Consider the following 20,437-nt stretch of genomic DNA (forward strand, 5'->3'; position numbering starts at 1 on the left):
AGCAAACATGTTATTAAATCCTTTTCATTTAAAATTCCTTTTATAACTCTCGTATAGCTCTGTGCAATAATCATCTGCTTATTTGTGTGCATCACACTTATTTGAGTGTTTGTTATTTGTTTGTGTGTGTGTGTGTGTGTGTGCGGGGTGTGGGGGGCTTTTGTTTACGCCTGGAAAAACCTCCATGTGTGTTTTTGTTTGCTCCGTGGACATTCTTGTCTACTAAAAGCCTGTGGTTTGGTATGAAAACTGCTTATTTTAATTCCCTCTTCCTTGTCCAAAGCATACAGTGTGCTTTTCAATCATTGTATATTCTTGTAATTCATGGAATTCTGCAGACCACAAAAGTGAGAACCATATTCTTTTTTATTCGTTTTCATATATAAAGAAATACACAAAATACTTACAAACTGTTCCAAGACAACTGGAAGTCAAATAGCACGTGACTGAAACGGACTGGTAAAGGTAAAACAGAATTCATCCGACTGATTGCCAACACAATTTCATTCATACCTTACAGGGACAGTTTATCCAAAAACATAAAATTCTGTCATCAATGAATCACCCTCATGTTGTTTTAAACCTTTATGACTTGCTCTCTTCTGTGGAAAACTATCCCTTTAAAACTCATTCCTCTTTGATGGTACAGTTCAAATATATTACCATTAAAAGCCTCCGCTCTTTCGACCCAGCAAAGTGTGGCAGCTTTTTCTGGCCGTGACCTCTGAAGCCTTCCCTTTGCTAAGTGCTACTTTACAAGATGATGCCATGAGCTACAAATGCTCCTTGAAAGTACACAGTCGCCATGATTACTGTAGTGACATCTAAATCTGAAGTAGTGGTGAAGATGAACTGTAACAGACCAAGTCGCAATACATTTCACACAATTCCTCCAAGCTTTAACATTGACAACTTTGCACCAATAATGTATAAAAAAATATACAGAATGATCAAAATAAAAACTGTAAATTTGGTCGAAAAATCCTACTCTGTATATACCTGTAAAAAAATTGCAATAACATTTCCGTAACGTTTGGGAAATTTAAAAATTCACGAGGTGAGAAACAGTTAGACCGTCCTCAAAGGCAGTGAATCTGTTCTCCTGTCTAAAAACAACTTAACACCAGAGTTTAAAGACCCGTTCAGTCACACCAAGGATGATAACTATAAAGTTATTAAGGTCCACATCAACGGACAATAACATATCGTTTATAATAAGTCACATTTTTTATCGTCTGGAAAGAATTTGATTATTAAAACTTTATATCATTACAGTTATCATCCTTTGGCTGAACGTCCGTTAACCCATTTGACAACATTTGAAATGGTTGTTTAACATGCCACAAAATGGGTTTTTGCAGGTCGCTAGAACTGGAATTAAACAGGTAGTGTCTTGAGGTCAAATCCAGAGTGGTCTAAAGCCAAGTATCCCTTACTTCCTGCCAAATCGCGACTGCTAACAGATCATAACCTCTTTGCATAACCAAAATATCCTTAATTTGAGATATCACAGTCTTTCAACAAAGCAATTCTGCTTTACATTCATCATCTGCCAGCCTTCCTGGCTAATTAGCATTTCTGTATAGAAATAAATAAAACTGTATAATTTAATGAGTACACAAACAATGTCATCAGTATTGCACTGGCTCAGTGTCTTTAGTGTGTCATCTGTGAAAGTGAGGCACCCGTTTCCTCCTCGATCTGTGAGGTTACTCCTTGTTCTTCTATCATCATTTCTTGGTCGTTGATTTGTGACGTCATAATAGTCCCATCATTCTCAGCCTCCTGGTCTTTGCATGACTCTTCTTCCCCCTCAGCCTCGCTCTTCTCCATGGCCGTGTCCGCTTGGGTGTGTTTCTCAGCACTGCACTCTAAAACACTGCAGAACTCCATCTCGTGGATCTCCACATCGAAGGGGGTCGCAGAGGGGACCGAAGGAGAGGACTTGCAGCCCATACATGCCTGAGAAACACAGAGCATAATAAATAAAACAATCAAGACTCAGTGTTTAGTGGTGTATCGGGTGGCCGTTAATGTCTGAGAGATTTGAACTCACAGAAATGTTGAGAGCACGAGGCAGGCGCCCAGTGCGGATCCAAGGGTGAACTTGACTCAATTCGCTCTTCTGCTCTTCGGTGAAGCGAGGCTGCTGTTTCTGCATGGCTCTCAGAGACGCACGGTCCGCTTTCAACACCGAATCTCTGTCTCTGTTGCAAAACATATTAACTGGGTCATTTACTGGTTGTATCAGCCTTTTACAGTGGGTGTTGTAGTAATATTAATGCATGTTTATGGAGTGGTTGCGTGGGAGGTCATAATGAGGTGCGTCAAAATGTATGTTTGATATAATCACGAATCAGTAATTGTGTTGTATAGGGATCGGAAACGAATTCTGGATATGATTTAACTACAGTTAATAATTCTGGATCTTTAATGATTAATTTTTGTAATTTTTGCTAAAGAATGAATGCAGAATTTGCAAGGCATGCTATGTGCCCCGTATAAAAATATTTGTAATAAAAAAAAATCATCAAAAAAATGTTAAAATGTTCCATTTAAAATATTTTTAAATGCAATTAATCTGGCTCTCAATTCCCAACCCTAGTGATGTACTGAAAACTACTAAGTATTTTATAGTTTACCGGATGGGCAGCTGGTAGGTCATCATAGTCTTTTCATCCGTGTTGGCCATGAGGAGCCAGATGGGATCTTGTAGGACACATTTGATGAACTGTGCCTCTCCATCCCCCTCTGCTGTCTGCTTGCGGGAATGGCTGTTTTCGGATGAGTCCACACTACCAAAGTACTTGCTTGTATTGCTGCTCTGACTGCTTCCTGTTAAGTCAACACAAAAGAGAAGTTATTTAACTCAACTGACACTTCTCAACAAGTAAAAACTGCTGTGCTGAATGACATGAAGTAACACTCTTATCCATAATGCCTAAACTGATTTATCCATTTACATCGATATTGAAGATATTATCAAGCACTCACTAGTTCCACTTCCAGAAGAGCTGCAGCCATTGGACCCTGATCCAGAGGACCCTGAGCCGGACCCAGAGGAGCCTGTGCCTGATGACCCAGAGCCTGAGGCGGCTGAGCCAGTGCCTGAACGAGAGTCCTCCTGTAACAGCAGGTCCAGCAGATCACTGGAGGTGGACATGGCGTCTTGATTGGAATCATTTTGTTCACCCTGCAAAGGACAATAATTTACAATTCAATTCAAGAAATACAGATCAAAATAAAAAAAGTAGACTGAAAAATTAAAAACGGTATTGGCATTGACCACTGAAAAGCATGTTATCTGTAAAACCTTTGTATAAGGCACATTATTGCATTTTCTTACATTTTCATTTTCTTTTGAATCCAACGCTGAACCTCTCTGATTAGAAGAGTTCTGTCCTCCTGCTCCACCTCCCTGTCCCACCATAGGAGATGTGGTCTGTTGCACCGACGCCAAAGCTGATGCTACCTCAAACCGGTTGCTTGGTGACTCCTCCAGCTGCAGCAGATTTAAGGGTGAGGAGCATCTGGACTGAAAGAGCGGAGACTCTGCTCCTTCTCTCTCAGCGCCGGCCTCTCTTTGGCTGATGGAATGAGGGGTGCTGGAGCGAGAGAGGGCGCGTGGGACTGGAGTCGGAATCTGACAGGGAGCGGGGGAGGTCATGTTGGCAGCGGGGAAAGGGAAAGCCGGGTTTGGGCTGTAGAAGGGCTGAGGAATGCCCATGCTGGGCTGAGGAAACATGTAGTTGGGTAATACCAACGCCATCATCGGGGGCACCATAGGAGCCCCCGCCATCTGCATCTGCATCTGCGAGTTCTGAAGGGGGAAGCGTAGCCCCGCCTGTATGCTGGGGTCTGAGATGGGATGGGAGAAGGGGGGATAGACAGGAAATAACGGAAGGACGCCGGGTGGGTACGGGACAGAGTGAACGCTGGCTTGTGACCCTGAGGTGGGCCAGGAAGAGGAACTGGCTACAGGTCCCATGGGTATGGAGGAATTAGAGGGCCTGTCCAAAGCTGGAACCCCAGGACGGAGGCCTCTTGTTTGGCCGGCTGGGCTACGAGACCTCGTGTTCTCTGAAGATTCCTGGTGTTTCAGTCTTTTGCCTCCTCGACCGCGTCTACGCCCAGTGCTACCCGCTGCTGGGTAATCCCGAGAGCTGCGCACTCCTAAAAATCAAGAAAATAAGATAAGGGGTAATGTATATCCAGCCAGTTGAACATTAGATGTACATATGAACATTATCCTACTTGGCTACTTGCCACAGAAGTAAATAAGACATGAAATTTTGATTTGAGCTGGAATATTTTATTAGCTCATTAAGCATAAGCAGCTTTGAGCCTAAACGAACGAAAATCAAGACAGACATTTAAGGGATAATGTACAGTTGTAAGACTTATTAAATAATGACGTGGACATGAAATAGTAAGATTTTAAAATGGGTTCTTCTAAAATCAGTGTTTATTATCTTGTAATCCATTAAGGTGTACGAAACAATCGTTCTAGCAACAAGACGAACACAACAATATTACCATAGGCCTACCATTAACACTCAAGTCCCCTGATCTTATTTTACAGTAAATACAGTTGATAATCGAGGCACAAGATGGCACCAGATTATTACATCATCGCTATTGACAGTCATTATCATGGAATAACTGACTTCAGAGTGTCACGACTGACCAATCAGAGTCAAGCATTTCAGAGAGCCATGTAATAAATGAAGAATAATTCTGTGCTTTTGTGTTTTATATTATGCATGTCCTCACCTCTTGCTAAGGGTGCGGTCGCTCGCTGGCGCAAAGCTGAGGCTGGGTCAAACACTCTGAGTTCGCTCAAGTCTCTGAAGCGGTACATGAAGTTATGCTCCTCTTGCTGTGTGTGAGCCGACAGGATTTCTTTCGTGAGACCCAACCTTTCTCCTCCTCCTGCTCCTCCTAGACCTCCTCTTCTTCCTGCATCCCTATCAGGAGCAGGGCTAGGGGTCAGAGAGGGCGTGGCTGTGGGAGGGGCTTGTGGTTGAGTGGCAGCAGCAGCATTTGGAGTGGGAGGGGCTTCCTCCATTACGATATCTGTGGTAATGAGGAAAAAACAGAAAAACATGAAGTGTGGATACTATAAAGAAACTCGATTTCAAGGAACAACCACAAGAACAAAAAAAGAGACGTGTTTGACAAAATAAGATACAACAATTGAAAACTGAATTTTGACACCATGATTACTTTTTGTTACAGACACACTATAAACTTATAAACACTTACAAAGCCCTAAATAGTTTAGCTCCTCAGTATTTGAACGAGCTCCTATCGCTTTATAGTCCTTCACATCCACTGCTGTCTCAAAATTCTGGCCAGTTGGTAATACCTAGAATATCAAAATAGACTGTGGGTGGTAGATCCTTTTACTATTTAGCATCCAAACTCTGCAACAGTCTTCCTAGCGTTGTTTAGGAGGCAGACACACTCTGTCAGTTTAAATCTAGATAAAAGACCTAACCCTTTTAACCTGACACACACATTACACACTATCACATTTCTATAATTCAAATCTGTTACAGGATTGTTAGGCTGCATAAATTCCAGGAACACTTCCTATAACATCCAATGTACTAGTTACAGTGTAAGAGGAATGGCATCTATGCTAATATTGGTCTGTTTGTCTCATTCCTATCCCATAGTCAGCCGGATCCGGTCCGTATCCAGACCACATGGTAGACCTGCACCTAGAGATGACCACAACTCAGCCCTGAATGTCAACGGAGAAAATGACTAGACGGGCCCTAGAGACCGATCCCCTGTGAATACCTCGTCGGCTCGACAGCCAACGGCACAGACCCTTAGTAAAGACCACAAGAAGTCCTTTGCACAGACCCTAAGGCCAGCTTCAACTCCAATCCAATTGCCCCCCGACTGAGCATGTTTTTTTCTTCTTCATTCTGTCACCTTTGACTTGCTTAGTTAGGGACACTTAATACTCAGCAATATTATTGATTTGACTTGGGGGTGGGTGATATGGCAAAATATTATATCACGATTTTTTTTCAGACAGGATCACGATCCACGATCTTATGATTTTTTGTGTTCATTTTGGTTTTTAAGACTGTTTTGCAAGTTAATTAGCAGTACAGCCAAACTAATTTCCCTATTTTAAAAATGTAGCCTTACAAAGTAACGGCAGAAAAAAGAATGACAGACCATTTAGGCCAAAGTAGCAGCCGGCGATGCGGCCAAAATCGTATTAGTATTTTTAACTTTGTTATGAAAAAAAAGAACAAAGGAATGCAAATTACAAATGATAGGACAAATACAACATAAGATACAAATGAAATAGAAAGAGCGCTTTAATATTTTCAGCTACAGTAGGTGTATTTAACAGTAGCATTAAAGTAAGAAATTGAATAAAAAAACAAATTAGGTAAATTAGGCTGCTGTCACTTTAGCACTGAATGCACAGATCTAATATACAGTATATTAGATCTGTGCATTCAGTCCTAAAGTGACAGCAGCCTAATTTACCTAATTTGTTTTTTCACGCATACAAACTGTTTTTCACTTTAGATATAAATGATGTAAACTTTGTTTGTATTTGATAATTTAAGCACAATAATACGTGAAAGAGAACTTAGTTTGGTACTTACACGCTGTGTGACTGGCTTTAAAACGCATGAAAATAAACTTTTGTGATGGCAAAGAACTGCAACGTCACGTGAGCATAACCGTATCTACCGGTATATACTGTAAACCCAGCATTACCATTGCGTAACATGTGAATATACGTATGCGTTGAACATTATGTTGGGACGGCGGCACCAGAAGAACTGCCACTGACAGAATGCACTGTTGCACGATAATAAGATCTCTCTCCAAAGGCAGATCATGAAACATTTGAATCGTTCGATATCGCACACCCCTATTTTGACTGCACTGACCCTATTGGATGAAAACTGAACTGAGCTGGATGTTGACATCACTCTTTCCTGCAGAGCTGCTTTGAGCTAAATTGAACTCATTTCATATTTGATGATCTTTACACAGTTATTGAACTGAACTGAATCAACACTGTACTGTCCTCAGCTGAACAATGACACTATTTTATTTTTTAGACCTGCTTTACAGCAATATTGAATTCTGTTTGCATCAATGATCATTATTTTCCCGGTTATCACTGTAAAGCTGCTTTGAAACAATCTGTATTGTATTAAGTGCTAAATAAATAAAGATCACTTGACTTGACTTGACTTGACATTTGCCCACCTGACTCGGGAGGTTTTTTGTCTCCCACATGGACGATGGTGCTGCTGAAACTACACTGGGAGGTGACAGACGCAACACTTTCCGCTTTATTGTGCATGGCCAGTGGGGGTAACAATGCACTCTCCTTTACCAGAGACACAGATGGACCTGCAGGTTAAAGTATCTGTTAATACACAGCATATCTTAAGCTATATACACCACTGTTCAAAAGTTTGGGGTCTGTTTCTGAAAAAAGTCTCTTATACTCAAAATTCAGTAAAACAGTTATATTGTGAAATGTTATTACAATTTAAAAAATCTTATTTTAATATATTTTAAAATGTAATTTATTCCTATGATGGCAAAGCTGAATATTCAGCATCATTACTCCAGTCTTCGGTGTCACATGATCCTTCAGAAATGATTCTAATATGCTGATTTTCTGCTCAAGAAACATTTCTTATTATTATCAGTGTTGAAAACAGTTGTGCTGATTAAAATTGTAATTATATAAACAAAATTTCAGGATTCTTTAATGAATAGAAAGTTCAAAGAAACAATTAATTAATAAAAAAGAAAATCTTACTAACCAAACTTTTGACCAGTAGTGTATAATTAAAAATGTCACGCAAATTTAGTGGTATGCTAATGCAAACACTACCATTTGCATAATCATCTCTGATGTACAGTATAATAACTGCACGTAAAGTTTTTTACTGAATCAGAATTAGCAAATAAATTTGTTTGGATTATAGTGGATTTATGAATCCAGTCAAGCTATGGAGAAAGCCTAGCTCATGAATATTATTTTGTAAAGTTTTCAATTCAATATAATAAATGAGGCCTACTGGCCAAATGATACATTACATAAACATTCATGAGTCAAACCATCACCATAGTAGCATTCATTAGTTTGCCGAATGCTTACAAGCTCAACAAAAAAACATGGCAAGCACTCAGTGTATATACATGCCAGTGTTCCCATTTAACCTGTTAATATTTATGCAAACCTTTAAATAAAATAAGTTTGCTCAAAACTGGCATTTCAGTTTTGCTGTGGTAACAGTCAAATTTGAATGGTAGAGGTGTTGCACAATATACCGCATACAACTAAGACATGTAACCACCACTGAAACACATATAATTAGTACTGTTCTGAATTAGTTTATCATTGCGGTACCCACCTTTAGCATTGCGTGGAGCGTCCTGCTGTTTGTCATCATCAGATGTGGAGGAGGCAGTGCAGGAAGAGGAGCCACACTTCCTCTTCACCGTGTTCGGGATGTTACAGCTGTCCAGATACCTGATGAACCAAACAAAACGCTGAGTCCAGGACCTGCCACTGGATTACTATCACAATGCCTATATTTACATGCAGATATGTCACAAGAGATGCTCTCTATACAATAATATGATTGATTAGTCTGCAATTAATAACACATATTCAGTGATAATGTGTGATAAAGTCAGTGCTTTTAATGATCTGAAAAACAAACCTTATGATGCTGTCCAAGCAGTTGATTTGCTGATAAGAGTAGGTGGAGGGTGGCTCTTTCGGGATGATCAGGGAGGGTGGAGCAGCACTAGGACAGAGACTGCTGCCCGGCTGTGCCGCTTCAACTGCTTTCAGAGCACCTGTTTGCCAGACACAGAGAACATCTTTAGACAAACAATCTTAAAAAAAGAAAAGAAATGAAACTATGAATGAAACTATAGCTTCAAAATAAACTTTATGTGTTTGTGTACCTGCGGTGGCGAGTTTTTTAGGAGGAGGTCGGTTGCGGGATTCAATGAAGACTTGTTGTCCGCTGGTCTTCACCATGTGAACATCTTTGCAGATTTGCTGGAAGGTCATCTGTTTAAAAATGCAGTTCATTTAATTTAAACCTTTGCTATCTTCCTTTAATTTATAAGAACAGTTCCATTAAGAAGTAAAGCTATATGACTGCCTGTTACTGCTTCTAATTCATGTGCAGTCTTCGTTTTAGGCCACATACGGTTTTAAGGCTTGTCTCTCTAAACACTTACTGGTTTGTGGAACTGCGAGGGGTCCTCCAGACCCGGCCCACTGCTTTCTGATGAGGAGGTGGCACTGGGCTGGTGCTCGTGGGATCCGTTGCTGGCCAGGCTGCCGTAGCCCTGAGAGCTGCCGTTGTGGACGGGCTGCACCAGGAGCCTGTGGATCTGCTCACTGAGCTGAGGGATGTCTGGGGACAGGGTCCGCTCCTCCTGACCCCTCGGCGGCGTAAAGACATCCTCATTCAGTGGAGAGCTGGACAGAAAGAATCAAGAGGTAAGTGTGTGGGTGTACATCGTACAGTAAAGAAATACAATGTTTATTAGTTTGAATCCTTTCTCCAAAAGGCTACAGTTGTACATGTGTACATGTATGTGTGTGTAGCAGCTTGAAGCACTGTGAGTCTCTGCGTACTGGGAGAAAAGCTTGAAGCACTGCGAGTCTCTGCGTACTGGGAGAAAAGAAATGGTCCTTGGGACATATTGAGCTCATGAAAAATCTGGCCGTGTCCACATGACAGAGCATGTGCTGATGAGTGTGATTGACTGTGCACATATTATATACTGGTGTGTGTGTGGGAGGCATGGGACGTGTGTATGTCTGTGTGTTTGGGCTGTGCACGTCTAGAAGTGTGCACAGATGGAAAAATATATAATATATATATCAAGGTATCAAAAAAATTAGGCAGTGCAAGTTTTCAACTGTGATAAAAATAAAATTAAGAAATATTTTTGAGCACCAAATATTAGAGCATATTAGAATGATTTCTGAAGGATCATGTGACACTGATGACTGGAGTAATGACGGCAGGAATAAACTGCATTTTTTAAATATATTAAAATTGTAAAATATTATTACAATTTTTGAATCACATAAATGCAGCCTTGGTGAGCATAAGAGACTTCTTTCAGAAGCATACAATTTTTTTTTACTAACCCAAAACTTTTGAACGGTAGTGTTCATAAATATAAGATAAAAAGATCACTTATCACAAAGTCTGATTTGGTTCACTGACGTCACGATAAAAAATAAAATAGCAAGGGTTTCTAACTGTTAATTTGGGGCCTTGTGTGAACTCATAGCCATGAATACTTACGTTCTGACTTTGTGGCGTCCAACAATGAAGGCCACTTTCCTGCTCCAGGGGTTAATAAAGGAGGACCAAGAGGTGTCTATGGTCAGATACTCTCCGTTACGTGCACACATCCGCAAGGGTGAGTGTTCAAACGGCTGCCCTGCAAACTGGAGAACTGAGAGAGAAAGTGAAAGTTGTGCCTTACCGCTCTCATTAAAGAAAAGAAATGGACAGAGGTTAGAGAGAGGAAGGGAGAGTGACTCACTCTTCTTATGGATGGCCACCATAATGGGTCTGTCCTCTGGATGGAGGTACAGCAGGACTGGGGTTCCCACCAGGTCTTGAGGCAGGTACCCTAACAGAGGAACTGCCCGCTCATCCACGTCCTGAAAGAGACAGCTGGGGGTGTGACTGGTAGTGAATATCCTCTTATCCAGAGGAATGCGAGGGGCTGAAAGAGGGAATGAGAGAGAGCGAGTTTATTTTTCCATAAAGTTCTTTCAAAACGTGGTGAAAAACTGATGCGTTTTAAACAAAAGACCGTACCCTCATATCCCGAGTGCACTCTCTCTGCGATGAGCAGACAGCAGGGTTGAGGGTAAGCCATGTCAGAGTCTCGGAGCGTGAGCAGGTAGGGGGTCAGTCTGAACGGGTAGTACTTCACATCACCACTGGATGAGACGTCTCCACTGATGCGACAAAACATGGACTTCTCTTGGGTGCAGTCAGCTGGTGGAGAGACTACAGTCAAAGAAAGGGAAAGAGAGAACTGTTTATTGCCTTAAACTTCATTTGTATAGCGTGACCATAACTGATCTCGGTAGTCCTTTTTCAATAGATAACCTACAGTACAATAGCACAAATTATATCGGCATATATCGGAATGAAAGTCTTGGGTTTGAAATGTCATGAGGGTGAGCAAATGATGATAGAATGTTCATTTTTGGGTGAACTATCCCTTTAAGATCAAAAGCACTGTGGCACTTTCTGGTTGTCAAATGTTAGTGTAACCTGCCCTAACACAAACATACCAGAGCCGATGCAGGAGGCCCATGATGGCAGCCTGCAGGGTGCGGTGTTGCTGTAGAAGGTGCTCACATCTTGGGGGGCGAGCAGCTCTGAAAACAAAACCCCGTGCAGCTTCTCTGGCTTACTGCGCAGAAGAGATGAGCCCTGCGGTGAGATGTACACAACCTTCCCTGACAGGAAAGACACCGCCATGGAAAATGTGTCCTGCACAACAGAAAAAAAAAATGGTAAAAATTACTTGCATCTTTTCTACATAGTTGTTGGTGGAAATAAAAAGCCATACATCAACAAGCATTTGTCAGCTAATTTGGTGAAGAGATTAACAATACTTTTCACACAACAATATTCAAATACGGTGTTACTACAGGATAAAGAAATGGGTTTGTGTGCAAGTCAACGTACTGTATTTTTGAGCGTGTATTCAGAGGTAATATTGTCCAGTTCATCGACAGTGAAGGTGGAGAGGTCGAGACTACAGCCATGACACTCCTCAACATTCCACTGGTGATAATACTCCTGGTTGGCTGCAAGATTCAAAGCAAAAAAAGAAAACCTTTAAATTAATACATATATCACTGGATGTGCAAATTATATTACCACTGATGTTGAAGTGTGTAAATTCTGTAACAAAATATAGTGATCATTTTTAAACGCTTTGCCTAAACATGTCCATCATCTTCCATCGTTTAGACAAAGAGAGTCCCAAACAAAACTCGTGCCATTGGTTGAGCCAATGTTACTATACTGAGCTCATTTCAGCCTGTTGCCTTTCCTGCAAGACATAGAAACCTACATGTGAAATTCCCGCTCACCTCTGACTTGTCTGACACAGCTGAGGGCATATTTGAGGGCATTAAGGGTGCTGGAGCGTCCCTTCATCTTCCTCTCCGGTGGCAGACGGATCTTCAGCTCATTCAGGGCTCTCATCAGCTCTTTCTGTGTCTGGACACGAGCGGACTGATCACTGCTGCAGCCGCTGGTGGACGGCGGGTCCTGTTCGGAGCTGGCGCTCAACAGGCTGTAAGCCAGAGAGCTGCTGGGTGGAGAAGGGCTGTGAGAGTTTGAGCTGAGGGAGCAGAGATCAAAAACAAGAGTCGCATTTAGAATTCAGATGTTGGTTTTTTTGAGGTGGAACTCAAAAGTAGACATTTTTGCAGACAAGGGGATGTCATGTTCCGAAAATAACAACAACAAAAAGCCTCATAAATGTATAAGAAAAGTGATCGGTGTGCTATAGTGCTATCTCTATGTGATGAACAACCCAAAATGCATTGACATTAATGGACATTAATATCATCAATCCTTAGATGCCATATTTGATTTGAGAATTGCAGCACAGGAGAGATTATTAGTCAATAAATTAACTTAAATTTCAGGCATTTCATCACACAAAGCTATCGTATGGCTTTAGAAGACTTTGAAAATCAATGGAAAAGATTTTCTCTCTCTCACCTCTTGTTGCTCTCCGTAGTCTCCAGACACATGGCCGAGTCTTTTCCGTTCTGACTGGAGGAACTCTGATAACTTCGGTTTGACTGTCTCCCTCTGGATCCGCTCCCTCTCTCCATCCCTCCTTCACTTTCCCTCTCCCCAGAGTCATTTCCACTTGATAGTCCATCCGTATCATCGGAATTTGTCCCATGGTTGCCACTTGGGGATCTCTTGGCATCAGATACCCCTCCCGAAGATGATCCTGTCTCGCTATTCACTGGATTCGACGAGGGAGAGCTCTCACTCATGCTGCAGGATCTGTTTACAAGCCCTGCCTTTTTCTCGACTCTTGCTCCTCTAGCCGAATCATTGCTGGGCGCGGAGTCGGAGTTATCATCGCTCATAATAATACTGTACGAATAGGCAATTGCCAAGGTGATGAGATTCACCTGATATTAAAGAGTTTTAAAAAAGTTCACTATGTTGGACTGCTTGAACTACAGTGGGAAATCATTTTGATGCAAATATTCTTCACAGATTTTTCCCGCAAACAAGAATCATGGTATATCCAGGTGTCTCTGCACCCTGTCCGTAATTTAAGCGGTTTAACCTCAAATGCAAAATAGCTTGTTAACGGCAGAAAACGTTGCTCATCTCAGAAAAAAAGACAGGACTGGTTGTTACGAAACAGACTTGGCTGCTACCACAGAGCCAGATGGAGTGTGACAATGCGAGAGAAAGTGCAAAACAAAAAGCCGCTGGGAAATGGGTTTTGTCCATTCGGTCAGTCTTCTTCTCTTTGCCCTCTGTGTCACTTCTCGGAAGACAACTGCCAAAAAAAGGAGCAAAAGAAAAGGTAAGTGTGCGTCAGTCTGAAACATTTGGACAAAGAGAAACTGAGCTGGTTAGTCATCTACAATTAGGCAGCCCCATTTATAGCTAATAAATAATATTATTGGTGAACAGCCTGGACTTTTAAAAGGAAGTGCAACTCAGGGGTGTTTTTGTTTTTCAACCAGGTAAATTAGCTATCAGCTATTTTGCTGCACATCATGAGATATTTCATCTTCCCTGTTGGCCACTACAGAAACCTTTTCTGGTCTCCTTGGTAACCAAAACTACTTTCTAGATCCACACATCCACTCTCCACCATTTATTTTGCATTTACCAACTACGTCATCTCTATTGTGCCAGAGTCTTTTGTGCTTCCTCTCTGGGATTGTTACCGTCACCATCCCTCTAATGTTCTGATTCCATTTCGGGAGCTACTGTGTTTAGACGTACACATTCTAAATTTACTGCAAATAGCAAGCAAGGGAAGTGACACTAAAAATTGAGCATTAATTCTAAGCCAATCAGTTATTCTAAGGCACATTAACTGTGTGGTAAAGTATAAATAGACAAATAGACTTTGTTAGAATTTATGGACATACTTTTCTTAAGAGATTCTTTGACGCATAAGAAACTGTTACTGAACTATTTATAATTCACTTAATTTAAATGGTTTACCAGGCATGGATTAAGAGCAGTTGAACAGCTTTGATCAGCATGAACCTTTTAGCCCACGTCATTACAAAGAGAACAACAAGTCTAAAGGTGTTTAAATGCAAATGCCTTGCAATTAATCCAAGCATTAACAGAATGTCAAATGTTCAAATCATGAGGCAGCTGAATGGAGAAAGTGAAACGGCCGTTTCTGAAAGTACTAAGCGCACAATCTGTTTTTAAAACTGAGCTATATTTTAAGAGAAATGTGTCCTGTTAAAATGGTATTTTTTACTTCTACATACTAAGAGGTAAGTGTCTTAATGTTAAGGAATGTCACTCACACACAGTGAACAATGGACGCAACAATTATATCAAGATGCCATATCCACATAGACCAAGACAACAAACTTATCTTCACAGATGTCAAATGGCCACAGATGCTGCTTTTCTTAAGACAGACCATGTGTTTCTTTTTTCTGGGCCAGATCAGGGCTGTTTGTTTGGAATTAATTTGCTTGTGTGGGTGTTCTCCTGCACATGCATACGCACTTATGACACCTATTCTGCACCTGTTTATACTTGTTGCCCATGTTCTGCAAAGAAACAAAAAGCTGCATCACGAATATAAACTATAAAATGAACCACCAAGTGGATGTCCACTAGATCTTAAACCACAAAGCATCATCAAATTCTCTCTTCTGCGTCTTGCAATTATATGTGTAATGGAGGTTGGAGACGTTAGAAAATAGTCCTACATAAAGAGCATTTATAAAACACACAGTTAAGAATGTTTTCTTTGATTTACAGTAAATGTCTATCGGAAAATAACGGGAGAGCAAGAGTTTGTCAAAAACAAAAAAAACAAAAAAAACAGACCGATAAACATCGCATTACAAACGTGATGCGCCCAATCTTTAAAACACGATGCGTCATAATTTTTGTTCTGCGCATGAACAAAATTCAGCTGGGCTGAACGCCATAGACAGTAAAAGAAAGCTGAATGCAGACGTGCACAAATGAAAGTGTGGGGAGACTGGCTACATTTTAATCAGACGCTCTCAATCCAACGGATATACTAACAGTTCACCCTCTATTCCTTCAGTACTTTCTACTGACACTGAGACAAACACTACAGCATCTCGCTTCCATTACAGTCGTGAGTGATCCACTGTGTGTCTGCGCGCGCACTGCCTGTCCCAGTGACTCGTGCACGCTCCACTCGACAGCTCCAGCGGGGAGGAGCGACATCCGAATGTAATCTGGGCCTAATGGGTGGAGCTAGAAAGTCCAAACCCTACCATACCCACAACTCTGTCCCTCCAATCCATTAGAGCTCCAGAAAGGAGGAGCTGGACTGATCCCACCCCATTGGAGCTCCAGAGAGGAGGAGCTGGTCGTCATTTGACTCTGCAGTGAGTACCACTTGCTCGACAGTGCTCTCGGGAAAAACTGCTTCCGGAATAATAACGATTTTATACAACAGTTCAATAAGTCAACTTGCACTTTGACTATTTTTGCGGCTTTTTATTCAAAAAATAAATTTTCACATTTTAAAATGTTATAAAAATAACATTTTTATTTATGTTTGACTGATAATGAAAAAAACAACAACAAAGATCATATATTCAATAAAGATTAGGCCTACATATTCAAATTTAGTTGAATATTTCGCTTTGGCACAGAGAACCCCCATGATGTCATTTTACAGTAACGCATGTACTAAAGGCAAACACGATTAAAAAAATGGCACACAGTTCACAGAGCGAGCAGCTCTGCTACCCGAGTTATCCAAAGCCTGGGAACAAGATCACAAGCATATGATTTCATGTGGGATGTCGGGTGCTTTGACAGACCAGTCGAGCGGGGAATGTTGAGGTGCTCAAAACTATACTGATACACTCAAATTACAATATAACTTTTGGGGAAAACGACATAGTTGTCACTGCACAATAAACTGGAATAGAAGGAAATTCACTTTTAATTTAAAGAGAAACAGAAAGAAAAACTATCCAGTAACAGACTCAAATATTACTAAAATGTGAGCCAAAACTACTCTTAGAAAAAACAAAACCACTTTTGCTCTGATATGCAAAGATAATCTTCATGTTACGTCATGTTAAGTATATCATCATGTGATGCATCACACATATTTCCCCGAACTGTCATCTAGTCTCACATAACACACGACTTTCAACTAACAACATGGAACCAAACGCCATAGGTTGACCTCTTCGTCCAATACAAAGAATACAACCTGAGAAAGTGGAGTACTGCATATTTTGAATGTAATATTACCATTTATTATTTATTCAATACAGAATCCCTAGATTACATCATATCCTGTCACTCTCATTAGTTGAAGGGTCTAAAGAATTTTGCATGTTTAAAATCTAGTGTGACTGATGCCACCTTGAAGCTGAGACTGTCACCAGATCTTTTTCCTCTCTCTCCAAGATTTATAATGAATTTTGAGGGCTTTAGTCTTTGATATTACTCTAAAGCAGGACAGCTTTTTTTTCTGCTGAACCCCCCTGATCATATTTATCTACTCTTTTCATAAATAATGAATATTAATATATTGTATTTTTGTTTTAATTTTCAAACAATCAAAATATGTATACAATTTATCTCATTTATTTTGCGATTGACATTCCTATCACAATTTCACCAGCAGTTCCTTCATGAACCCCTAGGAGTTTGCGAACAAGTATTACATTACAAGACATGTAAAAACCAGAAGGACAGACTTTCAGTTGCCTGTGAAACAACAATCTAATTGGCATAAAGGCAGTATCTATTAGCCTGAACAGACTGAACTCCTCTGGCAATTACAGTAATAAAAAGCAGTCATCATTACTAACATACACAGCAAATTATTAATTTTTTAGACAATAGTAATGAGCTTCCCTGCTTTGTTAATATTAAGAGTTCAATTGTAAATGCTTAACCTACTTATCCACAACTACATTCTTTGCATATGATGATGGATTGGAGAGCGGGGCTAGTTGTCACACGTGTTACTCAAGTGAATATTTCTATATTCAGAATATTTTAAGGCATTAACCTTAAAGTCTGTTCTTGGTAAAACCTTTACAATAAGGTTTGATTAGTTAACTACTTTAGTTAACTTGAACAAAGAATTAACAATAATTCTACAGCAGAATTTATTCATTTTAGTTCATATTTATTTGAACATTTACTAACATATTATTAAAATCAAATGTTGATTTTGCTAACATTAGTTAATGAACTGTAAACTAACATGAACAGCTAGATTTTTTTTTTCTTATTGTAAAGTGCTACCAAAATAGTTTATTGACCACAAGTTGGACTTTGTGACAACATGCCCCAACAGCAACATCACACAGCCTATTATCTGCTTTTCAACGAAATTTAAACAATAAAACAATTATGAAGCATAAAAAAGTCCCCGAAACAACAAAAAAATTGACAATAAAGTGCAAAATGACCAAACCGCTGGTTTGTCCAAAAAAACGTTGTAATCAATAAATTAATGACATACAAAACTGGCACAACTTGCCCTGACCCAAGATTTATGAAAAATAATACCTATCCCTGAAAACAGTTCAACATTTCAGACACAATCCAACTGTTTTATATAGTTGACTAACTAACTTAACGTTACTGCACCTTAATGACATTGGAATATGAAGTGGCATAATAAACCAACAATATGACAATCATCCATATTGATACTTTAATCAAGATTACATGACTACAGGAAGTTTGCATCACTTTTATATCATTTTACTTAGTAAGGCAACTCTCATTTTTTATTTAACAGATTTTTGGGGGAGTCTGATCCACAGAAGAAGGTCAATGCGTGATGCGTCACAGTTTTACTTTACTCGCATACAAAAATGTCAACAAAAATGCGAATAACCTTAAAGCTTAGCATGGACAGATTGAACAGACTGTAAAACACAGTATGATGGCATGATATAATGTATGATGTTTGCATTTCAACCAGTTTCATTATTTTGGCTTATTGTGCAACGGTCAATAGCTATTTGCACATTATTCCACCCAAATCAGCACCTTCTGTTGGACAAATCTAATGTTGTAAGTTAAACAGAATCGCTAACGTAGTATAAAAGGTTCAATCGAAAAAGAAGAACCATGCCACATCTATTCTAACGTTAAGCTCATGGTTAATGGTGGACTTACCTTCTGAGGCTTAACGTTACTGCTCCGCCGAACGAGAGGACGAATATCCCTATGTCGAAAAGTATTACAATGTTTTCCTGGTGTTATTAAATCGGTGAAACATGAAAACGACGTTTTTACATCTGCAGTCCACTGGCTTTCGCTGCAATTGTGTGCTAGAGATTTGTTTCCCCACGACTCCAGACACACACGAGTACACGTGCTTTCAAATCGGTCTAAAACACCGAGGAATTCAATTGGCTGTGCTCGCAGCAAGCCACGAATCCCATTGGTTGGCTCCACCCATTCACTTCGAAGCTTTCGTTGATTGGCCGATGCCAAAGGCACTCGGCTCACGTTCATCAGCTGTCACGTTGCAGCGCGCCTGTTGTTGTTGCAATACATGAGAATGAGAGTGTGTTGTGGGCAGGACTACATATTCCTAGTAGACTGCTGTAGATTTAGATTCAAACAAGAAATAAATTAAATATAGTATGTAGGTCCTTATGACCATTTTTAGCTTAGTCGTGGATGCAGCAAACTGAACTAGACCACATGAAATTGCATTCATGTGATAATTAACACCCTTATTATTAATAATAATAATAATAAAAAAAAAACACACAGAATGAAACCTACAGCAATTTGTGCCTACATATATGTTTTAGAGCGTGAGTTTCATGGCCCATGCGAAAGCTAAAATAATTGCTGAATCGCTTCTTAGAAATGAACTGTACAATGAGTGGGATTTCGCAACACTGTTGTTTTAAAATGTTTAGCACAGTTAGACTGAAACCTGGTGCTGGTGAATGAGCCATGCACAGTTCCACGTGCCTCAGAGGGCAGGCTGCTGGTGACGTCAAGCATCTCCCGCAACGCCCTTCAGACTCACGCGGCTTGCGGTGTGGCTCGCTGTTCTCAGTGTGTGCTGATGCTGCTGCATGGATGAATTAATCATCGTCGTCAGAAAGGCGTCATAAACAGGCTGACCTGACCTCCATTTAACCGATTTGGTAAAACTGTCCCTACTGCTTGCCAATGTCAGGCAAGTATAGTTTGGAGCCAAATTAAATTTGGACTGCATTAAGGAACCCACGTTTAGCAGGAATGGAGAAACGAAGCCTCTCGAAGATTCGATGTTTTTCTCTGATTGTTCCGGGCAAAAGATTCGAAGCATCAGGACTGTCGAAAACAGCGCCATCTTGTGGTTGGTAAAATTTATAACAGCCATAAACCCGAATGCGCAGCTCCGTTGTTTCATCCATGAAGCACAAAAAGCCTGACAACTTCAAATGTTCAGTTTTCTGATCATAAAATTCGCATATTAAAATTCTGCAATAAATTAAATGTAATAATAATGATAATATGACAATCAGAGGCAAGTGATTGGTGCTCTAATTATTTTTGTTTATTATATATTGTTTTTATAGGCTACTGTTTATAAGGCAGAATATATGATAATATTATGCTATATATAATGTTAGTAAATGGACTTGAACTTCCATAAACCCTTTGAGTAATAAGTAGTGGTCTGTATTCGAACATTCCGACAAGGAAATGGAAGCATTCACGTGACTGGAAAGAAAGCGAGGCATCGTTTCATGAGAAATTGCGCTGCGTACTCGATACACGCTTTGAAGCTTCAGTGTCAGTCACATGTAACAATGACACCACTACAATACATACAGGACTCAGCAGTCTCTAGATGAGTAAACCTGCCATTTCATATCATTCTTCAAAGTTGTTATCTATAAGGCTATAAAATATCATGCATCATTTTATGAATTTATATCATACATTGCAAGCTATTTTAAGATAACAATAAACAGTGAAAAAAGAACAACAGCAATTGTTGTCAGTGTGAAAGAACATTGTGACATACTTTAAGAGATAAGATAATCGAATAGTGCCAAAACGGCTTTCTTTTCTTCTATAAAACCACTAACCTCTCATACGCACAGATGCCTAATAACAATCATTATTTTAGTGGGTGT

The 20,437-nt window shown here is 40.1% G+C and overlaps 1 protein-coding gene across 2 annotated transcripts; it reads right to left on the minus strand.

Annotated features, from left to right (window-relative positions):
• Positions 1-348: 348 nt before the first annotated feature.
• per1b (period circadian clock 1b) lies at positions 349-18,686 on the minus strand. 2 transcript variants are annotated; one of them, XM_084109729.1, is made up of 19 exons: positions 18,465-18,686; positions 12,810-13,617; positions 12,170-12,423; positions 11,760-11,881; positions 11,360-11,561; positions 10,875-11,069; positions 10,594-10,779; positions 10,350-10,503; positions 9,265-9,508; positions 8,983-9,091; positions 8,733-8,871; positions 8,421-8,539; positions 7,258-7,404; positions 4,774-5,076; positions 3,347-4,173; positions 2,995-3,193; positions 2,643-2,835; positions 2,057-2,207; positions 349-1,962 (listed from the first exon to the last, which is right to left on the minus strand). In XM_084109729.1, the coding sequence occupies exons 2-19, from the start codon at positions 13,190-13,192 to the stop codon at positions 1,657-1,659; spliced, it is 4,233 nt and encodes a 1,410-aa protein (XP_083965855.1). In that variant the 5' UTR covers positions 13,193-13,617; positions 18,465-18,686; the 3' UTR covers positions 349-1,656. The 2 variants fall into 2 exon arrangements, with proteins under 2 accessions (XP_083965855.1, XP_083965856.1); XM_084109730.1 differs by lacking the exon at positions 7,258-7,404 and having other exon boundaries at positions 18,465-18,681.
• Between the last annotated feature and the right edge of the window lie 1,751 nt (positions 18,687-20,437).

The sequence above is a fragment of the Abramis brama genome, assembly GCF_963993115.1.
Source record: "Abramis brama genome assembly, chromosome: 3".
Lineage (NCBI taxonomy): Eukaryota > Metazoa > Chordata > Actinopteri > Cypriniformes > Leuciscidae > Abramis > Abramis brama.